The 17,291-nt window shown below is 39.2% G+C and overlaps 1 protein-coding gene across 1 annotated transcript in view; it reads right to left on the reverse strand.

Annotated features, from left to right (window-relative positions):
* Positions 1-17,291, reverse strand: part of ENPP1 (ectonucleotide pyrophosphatase/phosphodiesterase 1) — a gene marked incomplete at its 5' end in the record, with an annotated part of 63,879 nt that overhangs the window by 9,421 nt on the left and 37,167 nt on the right. The window contains 7 exons of the mRNA XM_082480853.1: positions 729-883; positions 6,140-6,191; positions 6,732-6,907; positions 10,006-10,093; positions 13,298-13,367; positions 14,478-14,605; positions 15,886-15,917. Of these exons, the coding sequence (XP_082336979.1) occupies positions 729-883; positions 6,140-6,191; positions 6,732-6,907; positions 10,006-10,093; positions 13,298-13,367; positions 14,478-14,605; positions 15,886-15,917 (701 nt within the window). The remainder of the gene's footprint in view (positions 1-728; positions 884-6,139; positions 6,192-6,731; positions 6,908-10,005; positions 10,094-13,297; positions 13,368-14,477; positions 14,606-15,885; positions 15,918-17,291) is intronic.

Here is a 17,291-nt window from a genome sequence, read left to right on the forward strand (position 1 = left end):
ATTTAATTATAACAGCAATTATTTAAAACCTGTGATTCCCAGATAATCCAACTAAAAAGCATCCTTTAGTGTCCTAATTCCTTTTAAGCATGATGTGGCTTCTAAATTTTCTCTGAATGGGAAAGGCCAACTTGAAAACACTTTCATTCACAAGATCAGTGCTCTGCATGAGCATATGCATCTAGCACAATGTTCAGGACAGCAAAGGCCAGATTTACCTCTGTCAACCTCTTTTTTCCCCCAATTAGGATGATCTTCTGAGAGGATTGCATCAGGGCATGAACAGTTCAAGATAGTCCAGAGTTTATTTTTTTCAAAAGGATCCTGCCACATTACAAAAACTGCTTTCAGGCCATGAAACCTGTGTTGAGACCAGATTTTAAGGACAGCACTGGCAGACTGCTATAGCAGACCTACACTGCCAAGCAGTAAGCCAGTGCAGACTCGTAAGGCCTCTATATCAATGGCAATGGGCTTCTTGCTTCCTGGTGGATCTGCTCACTCTGGAGGCAAAACGACAGCTCACTCTGAGAAATGGGAAAGAGTCAAAGCCAATCCTTATTAATACAGGAAAGCGAAGAAAAACTCACACAAAATTCCTCTTTTTCTTTCATGTGGTTCTACTTAGTTCCCTGGCAGATAATACCATGAGCAGATCTAAGAAGCGTTCAGGAATAACTGACTTTTTACCTTTCAAGACTGCTTATGACTTTTCTTCATATACTTACATCTTTGTTAACAGTATATGCGCTCCATAGAGACATCCTGTAGTCCTTACTGTATCCACTCACATAGTGGTAATGGTAAAGCAGGCAGTAATTATGTCTGTTCTGCAGAACTCTGGGCCGTCCATAGGGCAAAGTAAGTTTCTCTATCTTCTTAACTGCAGCAGACATAGTGCTTGTTACATTTCAACCAATACTGGTTGCTAAGCATGTTACTCTTTTATACACCTAAGGTTGCCTCAATTTCCAATTGCCAAACAGAGAAGTCACAGTAACAGAACAAAAAAAAAAATTAATTCTTATATCAAAGGTATAATTTCTATGCCAAGGCAACAAATTATACGATGAAGTCATTATAAAGTAATAATTTAAACTTATACTGTGCAAATTAAGTTTCTATTTAAAACAAAACATTTTGCCATGTAAAACAGGAGATGAATCTAAAATGCAAAATTAAAGTCTTTGTCGATTGTGTTTCAATTTAAATACATAATGTGGGATCTGCTTCTACATAACATTTAGATGGGACAGTAACCAATTGTGGTGATTTGAAATCTGCTGAGGGGACTATTTTAGTAGAAACCAAAAAGTCATATGTAAAAGTGCCATTTAAAGGACTAAGAAATATAGAGAATATAGAGATCTAAAATGATAGAGCGAAGTCAGATTTTTCAGATGTGAGAGGACTCACTTTAGAATGAGTATGATAGTCACAAAACCTTCCTTCTCCCTCTCTCTCATGGACCACTCTTTAGAAAGTTTGTACACAGAAAGATATCTCCGAATGTTTTATGTATGATACAGCACATGGTTTTTAGCAGACCCTTGCCTAAGGCACTGTCTGTTTATTGGCCAACTACTGCATCCAATGGAAGAGTGAAGACTTTCCTTTAAAACTGTATCAGAAAGAAGCTATGTGGGATCAACAGAGGGTATGTCATTAGACATAAGCTGAAAAGTAAAGCAGAGTTAGCAACAAAATTCTTTTACAGTCAATACCATTTATATTAAAGAAAAAACAAAAAAGTAACAAAACAGTCTCATAAACACATGCTCCTGCAGTCAAGTGTCAGCAGAAAGTTGCAGTTTTTAACCCCTAAGGTAGACTACAATTTCACCAAAATATTGAATACTTAAATTTTTGCCAACTGGAAACAAACACAAGTAAGGTTTTCAAGTTTTGAGTTCTCTGATGCAAAATAAAGACTGAAGAAGAATAGCACATCATGGAAATATTTTAAAATAATGAAAATATTACTTTGCTACTGAAAATGTAAGTATTTTCAATCATTACATGCCTGGAATTATAAAGAAGGCATCAAATTATATTTTCCATTAAATAGGTCACTACCATCCACAAATTATGCAGAACTACAATTTCAAGGCAACTGTTTTAAATGGGGAATGAAATTGAGCAATGAACGCTGCAGGTTTTTTTCACAGTAATTCCATAACACAAAAAAATGTCACAACTATGACATTTATTTCTCCATCCATGAGGGAAAAGGAAAGCAATTTACATTTTCTTCCATAAAACTAAAAATGCAGTTAGTATATTGTTGCTCTTACAGACTATCAAGTTATGACAACCAATAAAAGAATATGCAAACTAAGGTAACTAATAAACTCTAAATACTCTTAAGGAGCATCTAGGCTGGTTAGTAGAATTCTTTCATCTGTGATAATGCTTTTTCTCCAAGTTGGGCTGGAGTGGAAAAGTACCTGATGAAAGTCAATTAATCTTGAACCTTATAAGAAGCGGTTCTAGTAAAACCCTTTGAGTTCTCCTGGGTTGCAGCAGGCTGTGACCAGCATCTCCCCAGAGTTGGGAGGCTGCCCAGTTAAACACCTCAAGGGTTAAAGGCTCAGGGCAAGTCAACCCTCTCAAGTGTCAATTACTGCCATTGAGGAACTATCATGGAATCACGGAATTTTCAGAGTTGGAAGGGACCATCTAGTCCAACTCCCCTGCTAAAGCAGGATTGCCCAGAGCACATTACTCAGGACTGCATCCAGGCGGGTCTTGAAAATCTCCAGAGAAGGGGACTCCACAACCTCCCTGGGCAGCCTGTGCCAGTGCTCTGTCACCTAAACCGTAAAGAAGTGTTTCCGTGTATTTGAACGGAACTTCCTGTGTTCTAACTTGTGCCCATTACCCCTCGTCCTGTCACTTGAAAAGAGCCTGGCTCCATCCTCCTTCAACCCACCCTTTAGATACTTGTACGCCATAATAAGGTCTCCCCTCAGCCTTCTCTTCTCCAGGCTAGAGAGTCCCAGCTCTCTCAGCCTTTCCTCATAAGGCAGATGCTCCAAGCCCTTAATCATCTTAGTTGCCCTTCGCTGGACTCGCTCCAGCAGTTCCCTGTCCCTCTTGAACTGGGGAGCCCAAAACTGGACACAGTATTCCAGTTGTGGCCTCACCAGTGCAGAGTAGAGGGGGAGAATGACCTCCCTCGACCTACTGGCCACACTCTTCCCTATGCAGCCCAGGATTCCATTGGCCTTTTTGGCAACAAGGCCACATTGCTGGGCCATGGATAATTTACTGTCTACCACAACTGCCAGATCATTCTCCTCTGAGCTACTTCCCAGCAGGTCCGCCCCTAACCTATACTGGTGCCTAGCATTCTTCCTCCCCAGGTGCAGGACCTTGCACTTGCTTTTGTTGAACCTCATTAGGTTCTTCTCTGCCCAGCTCTCCAGCTTGTCCAGGTCACGCTGGATGGCAGCATGGCCCTCTGGGGTGTCAGCCACCCCACCCAGTTTGGTATCATCAGCAAACTTGCTGAGGATACACTCTGTCCCTTCATCCAGGTCATTAATGAATATATTAAACAAAATTGGACCAAGTATTGACCCCTGGGGGACACCACTGGTTACAGGCCTCCAACTAGACTCTGTGCCGCTGATCACAACCCTCTGAGTTCTGTCCCGCAGCCAACTCTCAATCCACCTCACTGTCACCTCATCTAGCCCATACTTCCTCAGCTTCCTAATGAGGATGTCATGGGAGACAGTGTCAAAAACCTTGCTAAAGTCAAGGGAGATGACATCCACGACTCTCCCCTCATCCAGCCAACCAGTTATAACATCATAGAAAGCTATCAGATTGGTCAAGCATGATTTACCCTTCATAAATCCATGTTGACCACTTCCAATAACTTCCTGTTCCTCAATGTGTTTGGAGATGACATCCAGAATGAGTCGCTCCATTACCTTCCCAGGGACAGAGGTGAGACTAACCGGTCTGTAGTTCCCTGGGTCCTCCTTCTTGCCTTTTTTGAAGATCGGAGTGATGTCAGCCTTCCTCCAGTCCTCAGGCACCTCTCCTGTTCTCCATGACCGTTCAAAGACAATGGAGAGTGGTCTAGCGATAACATCCGCCAGCTCTCTCAGCACTCGCGGATGCATGCCATCAGGGCCCATGGACTTGTGAATGTCCAGCTTGGCCAAGTGGTCTCTGACCCAGTTCTCCTCAACTGAGGGAAAATCTTCCTCTCTCCAGACTGTCCCCTTTGCCTCCAAAGTATGGGATTCATGAGGGACAGCTTTAGCAGTGAAGACTGAAGAAAAGAAGGCATTCAGTGTCTCTGCCTTCTCTGTGTCTTCCACCACTAGGGCACCTGTCTCATTCACCAGTGGGCCTACATTTTCCCTAGTCTTCCTTTTTCTATTGGTAAACTCAAAGAATCTCTTCTTATTGTCTTTAACTGCAGTGGCCAAGCTGAGTTCTGATTGAGCTTTGGCCCTTCTCATTTTCCCCCTACATAGCTTTGTTATATCTTGATAGTCCTCATAAGTTGCCAACCCCCTTTTCCAGAGAATGTAAACTTTCCTTTTTTTCCTCAGGTCCAGCCAAAGTTCTCTATTTAGCCAGGCTGGTCTCCTTCCTGCTCGATTTTCAAGACAAGGGGATGGCCTTCTCCTGCGCTTTTAAGAGCACCTGCTTGAAATATGCCCAGCCTTCCTGGGCACCTTTGCTCTTCTTTGATGCATTATATTTACTGTAAACTCGAGAAGAGGGAAAATTTAACCATAGGCTAGCCTCCCTCTCTATCTACATGTTTCTGATATATGCACTTTTACGAGTGTGGGTGTTCTTATCTTTTACTGGATCCAAATACTTTCTGTCCGCCTGTCTGTGCATGCATAAGGAGTGAAGAGGAGCACCCATCGGCTCACTAGAGTCTCCCACTGCAAAGGGACCTGTGGTCATAGCAGTCAAAGACTCACACGTGCCCCCTTAAGTGATGTGTGTTGGTATGCTTGTGTCCATACACATATATATTGATTTAGGATACCCTATAGTAAGTTTGTGTGAATCTTGCCATTTCTGAATCTGTAATTAAGTCGCTCTTCAATTATTTTGTTAAATCACCTTGCAAATACTTAAATTGGTTAACAATTAAGTGCTGCTAAAATTTAACCTCTTGGTTTACCTCAAACTATTAATAAATTTCAAATTCCAGCTGAATCATTACCGTGTCAAATATTTCCATCTGCAACAGGACACATTTTAAAAAAATGCCCTGTCATTAGTGGAAAAGATTCAAGAAAGCTCTATCCACACTTTGTGCCAGCACAAACTACGCAAACTAACAGAAGCCTTAAATTAGCCCTGAATAAGCAGCAAGTACTGGATCCTGCCTGTAAGTGGCATTTAAGTCCAGTTCTTAACAGTAAGCTACAGTGGGGTGTTGCCAAATAGAGTTCATTTGCATAAGAAAAAAGGTTTCATGAACACACACAGGCAAGGTCTCTGTCAGCCTATTTTTCTTTCCGACAGCCTAATCATCTTGAGTTCATCTTTTAAGGTATTAGCACCAAGGGCTACATTTCATTTTGACTTACAGTTTTCACGATTTACTGTCTTACCTTCTTCATGCTCAAAATATTTAATTTTGTCTTACGAGTTATGAGCACGTCTACAGTTTTGCAAACTGTAGCTCAAACATGGCATGCATATGTCCAAAAAATGGAAATAAAGCGTAAGTAAAACAAGCAACAGCTTAAGACCATGTAACAACTCAACCATGTAAAATACACCTTATGTTTCATTAAAGTATGCTGCCATTGTGATGTTGGTATTTGCAGGGATTCTTATCAGGTACTTCCCCATACACCGCTTTTGCTTCCCATTCTGGAATGCTCACTAATTCAGTGCTACAAAATTCAAAAATATCAGATAATACATGGGCCATAAAGACACACGTAAGGATACACATTTGTTTGAGGACAAATGGTTCAGTAGGACTGTATTTGAAAACCTCAGAACTATATTTCCCAGCGAATATTTAAAAGAATTTTTACCTCATGTACTTGAGAGTTGTTCAGAAGTTTAGACATCAAACATTTTTATATTTTTAATAATTCTGGCATTTTTGGTATTTTATATTACTATCTAAAGTTCTTACCTTCTGTTTCAGTGAGATTTAAACGCTGATGAAAATCCCTTATTGGCAAGTCCTATAATTACAAAGCAAAAATAGCGAGATACTAAGTGTTTTACAAAGCATATTATGAGCCACTACTATATTTAAATAGCAAATGTAACATCTGCCTGGCAAGTTATCCCTATACAGAACTTGCTGACATCTACTGGAGAGAGGCTACCAAGAACCTGCAGAAACAATTTGGTTTTGCCACAAGCAAATCTACAGCCTTGAAAACCACAGTTTAAACACACAACATTCACAGAAGGGAAATTTCAACATAATTAAGTGAAGCAAGGAAGAACTGAATGTGTTCCCCATCAGAGCTTACTTCTGTGGCATCTTGCAGGCTCTTCAGAGCTGGATATGATGTTACATTTTTGCAGTTTGCTTATGAATATACAAATAGAGACTAGTAGCCGCTAACCCCAGACAAGATTTGATTTTGAAACCAACAGTACGGGACTGCAAAACTAGCAGGTAAAGATAGACACCGGAGAATCCAGAGTTTGACTCTCTGAATACAATCACAGACGTCTGCCTCCACAACTTTAATCTTAATTTCAGTACTTACCCCTGTCCTGCAGGAGCAGCCAAGGCTCACTGAAAAGGCTCTTTGTCCCACCACAGAGCATTCAGAAGGATGGCTATTTTCTTTGGGATGGTGGGGGGTGTAAACGGGGTTCCTTAAAAGATGGTTTAGGCGTCCATGAGTTCCATTGTTTGGGGCTGGTTTCAAATTAAGCAAATCTATGAAAGAATTCAAGCGATATTAACAGGATGAGAAAGACTGTAATGTTGTGATTACAAGTATGGGTGATTTAATAAAGCTGCACAGCTTGCTGCTCATAACAGCCAAAAAGGAAATCAATGTAACCTCTTTAAAACAAAGCACACATGTTCTTAGCTAGGACTCAGGATGGTATTAGTCTGCTTGTAAAGACGGACAGCATCCAAACTTGCAGGGGGGGACAGAATGGGAATCTCAAACACATGAAGCTAGTGACTACATAACATTGAAGCTTTGGGGAATAATTTGTGGGGTTTGGTTGGTTGGTTTTTATTTTTTAAATTACCTGGAAATTAAATACATAAGCTTCAGTTAATAAGCATCACTAAAGGGTAAAGCCATGAAAGAACCTAAACAGAATGTAGGTTTCTGCTTGTCACTTACATCTAAAATGTTAAGCTTTAAAATTCTCAAAGTAGACTAACCCCAAAAATATCTCTACCCCACAAACACCTAAATCTCTGCCATTAAAGTAACTCAAACAACTAAAAGCTGCATGTCACCAATGCTCAGAGACACTTCAGACACCTTCAAAATACTGAATACATCACGCCCTATTTCATGCTTAATCCTCGCTAGCATTCATTTGTTGTTACTCCACTTAACTCATACTGAATCTATGAAGATGTTTTCAAAACATAGCAGATGATGAGACACACTTGTATTCAAAAGCTTGGTGTCTAGATCACTCACCTAGAGCACAAAAGTTAGAGCTGAACTTCCCTACCTACATGGGGAACCGAACACATTTCTGCCTGCGCAGTACCACTCAGATATGTTAACATCATTTTCTTCAGATGAAGCTGTTTTGCTTTGGAAAGAAGAATAAAACAACCCTTCTAATCCTAGCAGTCCCTGCTCCAATGAATACATCATACAAAGCAGTGAAAAAATAAATCAGAACCAAACCCAGAACTCAGGCCCCTACTTCAACAGCTAAATTACGTTATGTTCCTACTATTTTAGTGGAGTATCCAGGAACTCACAATGGCCCAGAAATGCCCAAGTCTGGCAATTTGAATGCCTTGGAAAACATGAGCTGAAATTCCCCAATTCAGACAAGACAGTTAGTTCTATATATCTGGTCCTTATGCTTTAAGTGCTGAGATGTTGGGCAAATGGGAGACTGTATCTCTTCTCCCGCTGCACTTTGCAAGAAGGTGCAGTCAGGCACCTCCAAAAGAAACACTACAGCCCCAAATGACAAGTGAAAGAAGATGCCTTTCTGCAGTCCAGAAGGCTCATAAGCCCTAGGCAAGGAAAAGGTTGAGTAGGTCACCTCACTTTGTTTTCTATCTGACCGTTGATGTGCTGGCTTTTGCACATCCTATTCTTCTAGTTCTCTCCATACAGAACAGAGGAAATCCAAACCTCAATGACTGCACTTATAACACCTGATCTGTCACTGAACTTGCTTCACTGACATGCCAGTGAGGACTCTACCCCTCCCATGCAGAATACACATAACAGATCGGGGGGGGGGGGGGGGTGCACAAGAAGGTGGTTCAAGATCAACTGTGACATGAGAAGACCACAAAGCGTACAAGGCTATGAGACACGCTTCCTGGCAATGGCCTGTTTCTTATTCCAGCAAAGAATTTAAACACATGGTTTAAATGTGGTATACCTGAATATCGCCACTGATCTCAAGCATGTGCAGTGCTCCCGTTAAGTGTTTTCTGGATGAAACCCTTTGGTAATACTTTGTCTCTCAGATGCAGATGTTAGAGCAAGTATAGGTCCTGGCAAGAGAGAGAAGTAGGCAGGAAATAATGGAAAACAGGTGAAGACCTCAAGGTGAATAAATGAACAGAAAGTGGTAGAAGTAGTGATAGACTTTTGGAGGAACCATGAAATACAGAACAAAGAAGGGACAAAGGAACAAGGAGTCACAGTAACATTGTGTTTGAAAGGCCGGGGAGGAGGGCTGCCAGGCATCTAATTTTCACACTGAAACACCACTTCTCTGGTGCAGTGTACTGTACAGTGTCAGAAAACAAAGTGAAGAATATCTGTATATGAAGCGGGCTATCTGCAATCCTCAGATACTGAAGCAGACTGCACGGAACAGAAATCAATCATAAATTCTAGAGTGACACCATAGAGCGGTGAGAAACAGATAACCTGACTATTAGAGAGACAACTAGCTCTAGAGCAAGACTCCAAAGCAATGGGACTACAGACTAATAAGACAGTTGCAGTCCATCAGAAGACTCAAAAAGAGCATATTTGAAACACTTGTTGTATTAGGCAATGAGAATGGACAGGGAAACATGCAAATCTGGTATTAAAAGATACAATACATAAATGGAACAAGTGACACATGCAATGATTAATTTGGGAGGAGGTTTATTATATGACTCAAGTAAACAGAATGAAAAAAACCCTAAATTTTATCCAAATTAATCTAATTTTTATCCAAATTAATCTAAATTTTATCCAAATTAATCTAAATTTTATCCAAATTAAATTATTATTTATATCAAGTAACAAATTAAAAATAAGGCAAGGGAAAACAAAAAAATAAGGAAATACATGACAAAAATATAAGGAATCGTTCAAGTGCATAAAAAGCAGAGAGCGTGACTGATTCAGACTTTCTGGAAAGAGGTACCTGGCAGCTGCACCCATACCCATTATTATCTTCATTATTTATTGTTCTGCCCGAATAAGGTCACCCAAGTGATTAATCTGATAATCTAGTTAGTTAGATAGGAGAGAGAAATATCTGTTCTTGTTGATGGTGGAGAGACTGTGAAGTAGTCAGTTTTAGTAGTGGTGAATCAAAGCGCCAGCTGTGGAGCAGCCAGAAGAACACACAGAGTGACCAGTGGAAAGGAGAGATACAAGGTGGCCTGACTAGTAGATCGTAAACAGTTGTTAGTCCTTTAGAAGCTGGATCTTTCTCAGAAAAACAAACAGCTTGTTATCTGTGAAAATCAGCAGCAAGCCTTAAGGACAAATTTCTAAGGACACTTAAAAATCTGTTATTAGAACATTCGCAGTGCTCAGAAGAGATATTTTACTGAACAAAGATGACCACATCAATTGTACTTACCACACATCAAATTGTATACTTCAATGTTTTCAAATGGATCAACCTGAGTACGAAACTTGAATCCTGGTCCAAACCCAATAAAGATAGCCTAGGATTTACACAGAAAAGTAAAGTGGAACTGTGTTTAAGACAATTTGAAATAGAAAATATCTTCATACTCAGAGGGCATTTTCTTTCAAGAACTTAATCTTTACCAACATAGTATGAATCAAGTCAAAAGCATATTTTTTTTCTTAAAAAAAGTAAAAATAAGAATGATTTTTAAAAGTAGTAAAAGAGATTAGGAAACCTAATTCTGTCTCATTGTTGCCTTTAAAATGTTGCCCTTGGCCATTTATGAAATCCCTTGCTCTTCTCTGCTGTTGAAGTTAAATTAATTTTCTTAAATGCTTTAAGGGATTTAATGGAAATGTTGAGCCAAAATAACCATCGCATTTCATGCCCTGTAAACAATTGGGAAGCTTTTAACTTAAGACTCTAAAAACATCTGTTGGTAGCACTGATTTAAGTGGTTTAAGCAATGGCAAGCTCCTAGGCTTCTACGGCTGGTTTGCAGCTGTTCTTTCTTCTTGCACCACTTCCTGAGCTATACTGGCACAAGCTATTGTGTAGCCATACACTGAACCTGATCCAGGAAGGCAGACCGCTCAAAAACCTTTTTTTTCCTGCTGGCTCTTTTCCTTCTGGTTCAGTTCCCCGACCTACTTAACGATGCAGCCACGAAAAGCTTACATTAGCATAGAGCAGGGTTTGCTGCAGGAATAAGGACAAGGAGGCCAGGGCAGCAAATGCTGCCAAAAAAAAATTGTTTCTAAACTTACCCTGAGATATTCAGCTTATTTTTAATTAAGTGAAACAGATTGCACCCATCAGTGGTATCGAGGTACCAAATGAGTGATGGATGCTTTGCACTCTATAGCATCTTCCTGGGTAAGATCTCAAAGTTCTTTGTAAACAATGCAATTGTCTCAGATTTCATAGCTGTGTGGCAAAAAGAGAGGCTTAAAACTCTAATTCTTTTTTTTGAGATTAAAGCATAACGCAGGCTGCCATTCTGCAACTGTTGATGCTAAAATCTGTAGGCTAATAACTTACTCAACAAGGCTCATTTGAACTAGATGAGGCAGGAACACGCTACCTCCTTTCTGTTGGACTCGGTAATTACAGAGTATGAGATTTATGCTGCCATAATGTTAGCCACAAAAGGATAAATTATATCTGTTTTTGAAGACCGATTAAGGATTCTGTTAAGTGACAATCCCAAGTCTGGCAAAAAGTTTGAATAGAGTCAACCTACTGAAAAAAAATGTATACGGTCAAACTGTAGCAGAGAGAAAGAGTATACTAAGCTGACATTTGGCATCACGTGGCCTTTCTGGTTGTAGCCCGTTACTAGGTACCCTATCAACAGGTTTTGCATTGTTAAGTCAGGGAAGAAGAGTAGGCCTGTAAGAGTAAACCAATACGAAATTAGCACAGGTTTTGGCTAACTGCTTTTTGAAAGTAGTTTGATGCCAATACTACATAATTCTGCAAGACATGAAAAATAAGGCTTTTAAGAGAAATCTATGCTTTACATGGACTATGTAGGTCTTTTCATAAAACTTTTTTTCCATAATTTTTTTGAATACAGGGTTCTCTCTTTATAGATGTGTTTATACATATTCCCTGTAATAGTTCCAAGTACCTCACCATCGTTAGTGGATTTTATCCTGAAAATAGCTTTTTGAAATGAAGAGTATTGCCTTTTATTTTATAGATAGCAGAAACTAAAGCAGAGGATAGGTTAAGCGACTTCCGCAAATCAGATGGAACTGACTAGGGATCTGATTTCATGTTTCCCTATGATCTCTTCCTATTTCTCAATAAAGAGACGAATTTGGGGACCCTCCTTATTTTGAACATGACTGACATGCTCTCTCCTGAACAGACTACCTCAAAACAGTGATACATAATCTATCGTGACACAGTAGAGTTAGAGTTGGGAGATCATTTAGCCAACTTTTGCAAAAGACAGAGTCAAAAGTAATGATGCTATTTCTGAAAGATGCTTGTCTCACCAGTTGTTAGGTAATTCCTGTGGTGGAAGCTTCACAGACTTCCAGGGCAAGCTGCTGTACTCATTAATGAATAAAAAAAAGAATTTTCTAATAACCAAATCAACTCTTCTTTGTTGCAGCTTAAGCCTGTTGCTTCTGTTCTTAGGCAACCCAGAACAAAAAGAATGGACTAGCCTTACAGACTGGGGGACTGGCTGGCTAGGGAACAACTTAGCTTGCAAGGGTCTGGGTGACATCATGGACAGCAAGCTGAACACAAGCCAGCAGCACACCCTGGCAACAATGGTGGCCAACAGCATCCCAGGCTGTATAAACAGAAGCTCAGCCAGTAGGCTGAGGGAAGGTTTTATCCCTCTCTTCTCAGCACTTCTTTAGGCCACATCGGGATACTGCACCTCCAACACAAGAATGACATCAATAAACAGTCATTGCAAATTCAATGGAGGGCCCTAAGGTGGTTTGGGGCTGAAGTTCTTGCTTCAGGGAACAGGGAAGGACGGGGCTTGTTCATCATGGAGAATAGACTGCTTCAGGTGGATCTAACAGCCGTCCCCCAGTACCTACATTGAGGTCATCAAGGAGACAGAGCCATGCTCTTCAGTGCTATGCAGTAGGAGGCAGAGAGACAACAGGCATAAATTGAAACAAGAAAGGTTCTGGCTGCCTATAACTAAACACATTTACACCAGGAGGACGGTCAGACAGTGGAATGTGTAGGTTAGAAGCTGTGGAACCTCAGTCCTTAGCGTTTTTCAAGACGTGACTGCATAAAGCCCTGACCGAGTAACCTGGTCTGATCTCACAGCTGACTGTTTTGAGTTGGGGGTGGGACTAAAGACATCCCAAGGTCCCTTACAATCTGAATTCTCTTAAGATCCAATAATTACTGTACTTCAGGATTTGGTGACATAAGTTTTCTTTTTTTCTGCTTTTAATGTTACAAGAAAACAATTTGGCACAACTTTATAATCTTACCAGCACAGTGAAATCTCTGGGGTATGTCCTGTTGGGTTTTTGCCCAACTCTTACAACAACGGAATCCTACCCTGCGTGCATTACCCAGCACATCACAATAGCAATCCTACAAATGCTCAATTGCAGATGGAATAGTGTCACAGATCTTTAAAACAAACAAACAAACAAAAAAAACCCCAAAACTTCAACACCCAGCAAATACAACATTCAGAAATAGAAGGAGCTAAAAACAAAAGCAGCATAAATTTATGTCTCACCTGCATACTGGGGAAGCGATTATCTGAGCCATGGAATCCACCTATGCAGCTTTTAATCTCAAGTGGTTTCCTATTAAAAAAAATAGATTAAAATGTCACAGTTTTCTATAACTCACACTTTACAAATCGTATCAGTACAAAATACATTTGGTGATGCATTGTTTACTTGTCTGTTTAAAGATTCTTAGAGGCTTGTCCATAGGGAACAGAAAGTCTTTAAGCTTTGGAAGAGAATGCCTTTAAAATCAGAATGATATTTTTTCTCTGCAAATGTTATCCCTTTGGAATTCTCAAGTTTCTGCCAGAGTCATTTAAAGCCAAATATCAGATGACATATGAACAAAATGTTCTCAGGATAACAGATTTTCACTTCACTGTCATTTGGGTAACAGAACTTTGCAGTACTTTATATAAGTAGATTCTAAAGATTTTTTGTTTGTTTTTTAATAAAAACTCTAATGTAATTTAGAGCATTCAGCTGGGCATCTTACAGTCTAATAAAAACAAACATCCAACATATGCCAGGCCTATACATATTACTTAAATGCGTACAGTTCCAGTAACCCAAACCCTATTTGCATGACTTGCATTACGGTATTATACAACAGGATGTACTGAATACATGGGCTGAAAAACTCTTTCATGATGAAAGCCCTAGAGTACCACAGAAGTGCTCAAAATTATATTATTATAGCAGATGCCACTATTCTGGGAGTTGTAAACTCATTGGTCAGAACACATAAAGTGATTAACAATAAGGGGCTCAGTAAATTCAATGTATGCCAGTGGATCGCTCACAAGACTGATTCAACAGAGTAGCTATGCACACGCTTAGCTTTCATGACTCACTTTGGAAATTCCAAAAGCATGGCAAGATGTGCTCAAGTATCTGACAAAGGGGACCTTAGTTTCTAACATTTGTGTCACAAAGCCTGCCACTACCTGCATAGTCAGCAGGGAGAGTATCTATAGCTGCCAGTTTAAAATTGAGCCTCCTCAGGCCAGTAAAAACTGTAGCAAAAAGCATGCATTTTTTCTTTGCAATGTCCCTTTGCAATGACAAACAAGAATACCACACACCAATAGCTATCATTGAACTCTAAGCATCTGGAAGAAAAAAAACTATGAGAAAAAACCAAATTATTTGCTGTATAATCAAGTACTGAAAACTGTAACTTACCTAGCAAGCTGCCATTGGGAGTCTAAATAAAAGTGCAATGGTTCAATCCGGTCGTTATAGGAATAATGGAAACGCTTGGGTAGCAGCTGTTTCATATAAGCTTTGAAAGGCTGATTTGGTTCTATGCACTGAAATGTTTAAATTAAAATATAAAACGTATATTTCACCAAACTTTTGCTTATGTCATGCACAGTTCTTATAAAGCACTTCAGTTGCAAAGGGTCTGCAATAACTTCCACTAAGGACAATGGGTTTGGAGTCATATAGTCTGGGATATAAATATTAAAAACTATTTTAATAACAAATAGTGACTGTTTTTGCATTCAATAGTTATTAGAAGAATATAAATATTGGATTATGGACATAACTTTTCTTTCTTTTTTTTATTCTTACAGCCTGCAATTGTACAGAACCAAACAGCACTGCTTAGAATTGATAAGGAATTACATTGAGACACGAACATCATGATACTTTCACAAGTGATAGGAGACTATACGGTGCAATAATTCTACAGCTCTGTAATACAGAAAGTAAACATTCGTAGGGTCACTCAGGGACAAATAGATTTTTCCACCAACAAAGATCCATTAATGATTTAAAAAAAACCAAACAACAAAAAACCCCAAACAAAACAAAAAACCCCAAACAAAAAAAACCCAAACAAAACAAAAAAAAAAACAAACAACAAAAAAAAAAACAAAAAACCAAAACAAAAAAACAAACAAAAAACAAACAAACAAACAAAAAAACAAACAAAAAACAAACAAAAAACAAACAAACAAACAAAAAAAAAACAAACAAAACCCTCTCTACTATAATATTGGAATTTTTGAATAGTGAAGCCATCTATACAAACAGCATAGCTCTCACCAACTGTGGTGTCTGCACAACTGAGAGGCAGATTGTGGTGCAGGAATGAGAACAGAAGCCAGGTATAGAACAGAAAAGCAAATTCCTTAAGCTAGAACTGACAAAAAAAAAAATAAGAATCAATATCCTCTCTCAAAGCTGTTTATCAAAAAGGCATGAGCATGAAAATCTTCTGCTTGTCCAGGAAATGGAGCTGAGCTTTACACTGACTTGGCCCTTAACCAGTATGGTCTAGATACAAAAATTATCCAGTTTGAAGAGCAACAAGATACAGTGCTAGATAAGAGTTCGTGAAAAGAAATGAACACAAAACCTTAGTTAATGCACAACCAGATAGCCATATGACACCTTACTCAACTTTGACCTTCCCTTCCCCTGCATGGAATTAGTGTTGTTGTTGTTAACTGTATAGCACATGGAAGGTCACCGATTCAAAGTCCAGATGCTTTGTAAGTAGCCCAGCAAACAGCCGATGCTATAAAATATGTGTAAATGTCAGTAGAAATTAAGCTAGAACAACAGATAAGATGACACTTACTGTGAGGTTTCTGACAATGCCTTCGTAATTAACTGGAAGAATCATATGTAAGAATTAGTCACCTAAGTTAAAAAAAATCAGATGTAAAATGAAAGCATTCCCATCACGTAATATAATTAGCTTAGTTTCAAAAGATTTCTGGACATAAGAAATTATTTTTCCAGAATGAAAACCATATGGAGCAAAATAAGCTAAAACTAAACTGTCAAGCTATTGCTTTTATGAAATTTTAGTCACAGTCTCTCCTCCCCTTGCTTACTTATTTACAGCTTTAAAATGTTAAACTATATTAGCCACAGTTAGAAAAATAATCTGAGAAGTAAGTTTTCACAAAAGAGGCAACCAAACACTGCTAATCAAGCTGGACTTGTCCAGCTTGCTAGTAAACTTCTAAGGAAAAAGAAACAAATACAACTATCAGGACAGCAGTTTTGTCTGGCAAGCATCCTTGGAAAGATAGCCAAGTGCAAGCTGGCTAAGATTCAGATGCTTAGACTCAACCCAAAAGGGACCATTACATCATTTGGTTTGACATTTTGTATAACACAGGCCCATTACACTTCACGCAGTTACTCTGTCCTGAGTCTGATATCCAGTGCTTGACTAAAGTACTCAAAGATTACACTGTCGAGGGAGCCATTAACAATTCCTGTGTGCTACAGGCAGCTATGCTACTTCATGAAAACAGTGCACGTGTCAAAAGCAGGAGATACTCTGCTTTTCTTCCTGAACTTGGTTCTCCAGGGAGCACCTGGAAATGCATTTGACACCCACGTTCTCCAAGGAAACATTTAAAATGGCTTAGAATAGCATCAAGCAATGAAGTAAACAGGGCTTAAAGTCACTGGGGTTGAGGCCTACAAGTTTTAAAGGGCATGGAGAGCAATAATCCAGATAGGAAAAAAAAAAAAAAAAAACCAAAAACAAAAACAAAACCCTGTGAAACATGAAGGAAACACCTACATTCAACATTAAAAAGCACCCAAAACTGCAGGCATTAAATGTTCACCTAAAATGAGGCTGCATAATGAATCAAAGTTTAAAATTTGTAGGCATTCATTGATTTTTACTCAGGTTTCTTATCTTATTTATGTTTATGTGCAGTTTACTCAACTGCTGTCAGGCCATTAGACCACTTTTAATAACTAGGAAATATATAATACTCAAAATAATATGCAAAACATAGTAACAATCTAACATTCCTTTAAGACAGATATATAGCAGATTTATACATAAACTGGTAAATCAGGAAATGAGGTGAGACATGAGGAGGGGATTTTGGGGCTGCCTTGAGCACCAAAGATCTGATTCAAAGTAGCACCATTCACAAGACATTTGCAGCTGGTTACAGAGGCAGCCCACAAAAGCAATCTGTAGGATTCAAATACACTTTCAGACCTGCAAAG

Source organism: Vanellus vanellus, assembly GCF_965231255.1.
Source record: "Vanellus vanellus genome assembly, chromosome: 3".
In the NCBI taxonomy this organism is placed as follows: Eukaryota; Metazoa; Chordata; class Aves; order Charadriiformes; family Charadriidae; genus Vanellus; species Vanellus vanellus.